This window comes from Carlito syrichta, unplaced genomic scaffold, assembly GCF_000164805.1.
Source record: "Carlito syrichta isolate Samal-C Ts95f unplaced genomic scaffold, Tarsius_syrichta-2.0.1 Scaffold308136, whole genome shotgun sequence".
Taxonomy (NCBI): domain Eukaryota; kingdom Metazoa; phylum Chordata; class Mammalia; order Primates; family Tarsiidae; genus Carlito; species Carlito syrichta.
In genome coordinates this window covers 540315-544984 of record NW_007252232.1, presented here as the reverse complement: position 1 = coordinate 544984, position 4670 = coordinate 540315, and the positions used below count along the sequence as shown (strand labels likewise).

The 4670-nt window shown below is 38.3% G+C and overlaps 1 protein-coding gene across 1 annotated transcript in view; it reads right to left on the bottom strand.

Moving 5' to 3' along the window:
- Positions 1-3559, bottom strand: part of LMOD3 (leiomodin 3) — a 15474-nt gene extending 11915 nt beyond the window's left edge. Inside the window, exons 1-2 of the mRNA XM_008065029.2 lie at positions 3473-3559; positions 3058-3373 (exon numbers count right to left, since the gene is read on the bottom strand). Coding sequence (XP_008063220.1) covers positions 3058-3351 — 294 coding nt within the window. The 5' untranslated portion in view covers positions 3352-3373; positions 3473-3559. The remainder of the gene's footprint in view (positions 1-3057; positions 3374-3472) is intronic.
- Between the last annotated feature and the right edge of the window lie 1111 nt (positions 3560-4670).

Below are 4670 nucleotides of genomic sequence, written 5' to 3'. Positions count from 1 at the left end.
ACACACACACACACACACACACACTATATATATAGTGTGTGTGTGTGTGTGTGTGTGTGTATGGAATAATACTATACATATAGTTTATATGTATAGGGAAGGCCTTTATATGTATAGGGAAAAAAATCTGTTGGGATGTTTACTAAATTAATGGATTGTTGTTTTTTTGTCGTTGTTTTGGATTTTAAAGGCAACCTCTTTCAGGTCCCCTCCCATTGTGGGAGATTTTCTGTGTTCTTAATAAATCCTACTTTCTAAAAAAAAAGACAGGGTTGCTCTCTGTCATCCAGGCTAGAGTGCAGTGGTACGATCATAGCTCACTGTAAGCTCAAAATTCTGGACTCAAGCGATCCTCCCACCTCTTAAAGTGCTGGGATTACCAGCGTCCAGCAGTGGTTATGATTGAAGAAGAGAGATAACCCTAAGAAAACTCCTAGGAGGGGAAGCATTGGAGGACTTTAACTTTTTACTGTATATATTTCTAGTGTTTGAGTTTTGTTTTTGTTTGTTTTTTGCAAAGTACACAGAATTTTAAAAGTACTCATAATAGTTGTGTAAACCAAAAATACAACCAAAATAGAGATATATGTTTATAGACACATGCAAACGCATTTTTAGCTGTTTATTTCATCTCATGTATGTATTAAAATGAACATAATTAATTTTGTTTTCAGATTGTATTTTTTGTTTGTTTGTTTTGTTTTGTTTTTCTAGTTAGGGTTTCACTATACTATCTAGACTGAAGTGTAGTTGCACAATCACAACTCACTGCAGCCTCAAACTCCTGGGCTCATGTGGTCCTCCCACCTCTGCCTCTCAAGTAGCTGGGACTACAGGCGCGTGCCACTACACCAGCTATATGATTTTTTTTTTTTTTTCGTAGAAATGAGGTCTTGCTATGTTTCCTAGGTTGGTCTCAAACTCCTGGGTTCAAGTAATCCTCCAACCTTGGCCTCCCAAAGTGTTGGAATTATAGGCATGAGCTACCATGCCCAGGCTTTGTATTGTTTTTAAAAATGATACTCAATTCCAGAAGCAGTTCGAAAATTGTTTTGAAAACTTTATAGAGTTATTCATCAATATACTGAAGTCTTTGTTTCTATGTGCTGAATAGGTATCTTTGTATTCAACAGCCCTGAGTTGCACAATAATTTCCTTATTGCTCTAAAATTTACATTCCTAAAATGTCTGATAATCTAGTATAGCGGTACATTACATTTCCTTGAGAACATAACATAATATTAGGGAAATAAGAGCAGTTTGATATTTTGGAATATATCTTTTTCGAATCTTGATTTTGATGTTATCACCTCAGTTCTTTGAAAACTGCTGTTTCTACTCCTGGGCTCATTAGCCTAGTTTCTTTTGAAAGAAAGTGCCTAGGAAGCAGAGCCACTAATAAAATGGAACAGGTTTGTGCATTTAGAAATAATTTCTTTGTCTGGGAAAGAAAATGGCAGTCTTTTATCAATATTTCTTAGATTCTGACACATCAATTATTATGCTTTCTATATGTATATGTACCCCATAGGTTTCATTTTGAAATCTAGTGTAGCAATTTGAGACAGGTTTAACTGAGCCAGAACTTAATGCTCACAACATATTATAGGTTGGAATTGACAGTGACAACATAATCACCTGGACCACCTGAAATCTTCATCCCTGAATCTCTCATCTAGCCCAGCAGGGGGAGCCAACAATCAAGCTGTTTAAATTATACCACAGGAAGAAAAAATGTTAGGTACTCATTTCTATGCCCCTGAAATTTGCATATATATGGAATGGCTTTTAACTCGTTGACTTCTAATTGTAAATTGTCTGCAGATTGTATCTTAAACTCTAATCTGAGCACGCCAGCTATTTATTTTCTTGATATCAGTACATATTTAAACACGCCTGACCAAAAAACCAGTTAGCAACTTTCCTTAATTATAGCCAACATTAGAATAATGTGACAAGATAAATCTATAATCAGCAGGCATAACTGAAAGTGACTTTACCTGGGTGGATCTCTGTTTTTGTTTTCGCTAAGTCATTTTTAAGTGGAACATTAAAAAACATGGTTTGGGGAGTATTATATATGGGATAAGAACAAATATTTAATTATTCTGATATACAATAAGTTCACAGGGTCCATGACAATTTATTTTATTTAGATAAAAATCATTTAAGAAAGAACTATCTTTAAAACAACTTAATAGCTGTCAATTCCTAATGTCATCACTAGTAGCCAATGCCGGGTGAGAGTATTAGACATTTTCAGTTATTTGACTTGGTTTAATTGCAGTGTGTGTGACTAGGCTTCAGGAGGACTGTGGAGCTTTTGACATTATATATGAAGTACTGCATATATATGGATGTGCTGGAGAGAGAGGATACAGGGCTTTCATTCAGTTCTCAAAGGGTCCTATGATCCAAACAAAGAGTTAACAACAACCACTTCTGAGTTATAAGTCAAGTCACTAAGTGTCATGACTATAGAACACAGATTTTCCTACACAGCAAACCCAATAGCAATTCTTTTTTTTTCTTTTTTTTTTGAGTCAGAGTCTCACTCTGTTGCCCAGGCTGGAGTGCAGTGTCATGCTCACGGCCACCCCAGTGTCAACCTGCTGGGCTCCGGCGATCCTCCCACCTCAGTCTTCCAAGTAGCTAGAACTACAGGCGTGCACTACCACGCCCGGCTAATTTTTTGATTTTTTTTATAGTAGAGATAAGGTCTCTCCAATTTGCCCAGGCTGGTCTTGAACCCGCCGGCTCAGGAAATTCACTCACCTCGGCTTCCCAAAGTGCTGGGATTACAGGCCGAGCCAGAGCCCGGCCCCAATAGCAATTCTTAAAAAGAGAAAGACATGTTTGCAAAAAATGACCAACTTTTTCCCTTGTAACTATACCACATAAATGTCTAAAGTAGGATTCGATATTATGATTTAATCTAAATGCGGCAAAACCAAAACATAACCAACACTGGAGTCCTGAGAAATCAGTTACAACACAGATACCTCACAGCCTAGTCCCAGGCAGCCATTTCTGGGTTGCATAAAAATCCTTGGTTACCTCAGATTTCACAAAGGTGACAGGAACACGTTCATCTTCCAGCATGCGCCTAGATGCCTTTTCCCAATACATATAATCAACAAGAGATTTGTGATCAAAGTTTCCTGTTGGTGGCTTGTCGGTTTGATCTTTTTGAATCATTCCCACGGGAAGGCTAGGGTCAGGGGCCATGACTTCCATTTCCGATTGCAGTTCCTTCAGTTCTTCGGGGGATAAGTTGGCCAAAATTTCATCTTCATTAAGCTCTTCATCAAGGAGTTCTTCTTGATCTGAATTCCTGCTGTGCTCTGACATTATTTTTTCTGTTTCTATTTTACTAGAAAAGAAGAATAATCAAAGATGACTTTTAAAAAGGAAGAGGGGGGGAAACCCTCAAGAAGTTTCCCCACTTAACAAGTGTTCCAGGTCAACACACCCTTGAGATATTTTTTCCCAAGAACCTCAGTGGTGTTTGCTGAGCAGCTAGGAGTGACCGCAGCTAAGCTCAGGCCGGATCTATATTAAGCAAGGCTTGACTGGACAGGGCCAATTTATGGAACTACTATGCCGCTCTCCTTTCGGCAACTTGAGTCAGCTGTGCAAATCCGTCTGACATTTCAGTTCAGCTGTTATGTTCGCCGGCGAGTAGCAGGTCTGCAGAGTCTCTGCAGAAACAAAATTAATTCTCTTCCTAAATGCCCTCACATTGCCACACACACGTTCATGCAGCCCATACCCACATACCCCAGTTCTCCAGGGGATCCCACTTCTTTTTTATTTAAATATTGAAGCAACTTACAATATTTCAGAGGGGAACTCCAACCAGCAACCTGAGTTCTTTTGAAGTGAGAAATTCACTTGAAGGTGGAATTCAAGCTCCTCCAGTCTGCCTCTTCACTACCAAGTGACTCTGGAAGCAAGTAAACTGGCACACAGCAGAGCAGAGGTCTTGCTATGTTATTCATCCGCTGTGTAAGCTGAACCTTTGCAAGATGTCCCATTTGCATCTAGATCTTGTGATCTAACAGATGGGGACAACCAGCACTTGAATTTCCACCATGAGTGAGAAGTTTAATATTTTTAGTTATTTGTCTTTTTAAATTAGGTATGTATTCAGCCAAGATCAATTTAAATGAATCTAAAGTGAAATATAAAAACCCAAACCAAGAAACTACTAGGAAAAAAACATGAGAATATTTTTTTCATAACCTCAGGGGCAATATGGTAACACTTGTCCAAATTACAATGTACATTTCCTATGACCCAGCAATTTCACTTTCAGGAATGTATCCTCCAGATATACTCCCACAATATAGAAAAGTACAAAATAATGTATATTGCATGCTATTCTTTGTGAGAAAAAGAATATATGTAAATACATGAATTTTATCAGCAAAACATATCCTTGGCAAAATATATGAGAGACCAAAAACCTTGGGAACTTTTGGAGATGACTAGGTTGTCTAGGAGACAGGGCTAGGAAAAAGACTCTGTAGCTATATACCTTTTATAAGTTTCAAATTTTGAGCTTTTTGTTATTTATTTTTTGAGATAAAATCTCACTCTGTCGCCCAGTCTGGTGTGAGTGGCACAGATCATGGCTCACCGCAGCCTAGGCCTCCTGGGTTCAGGCA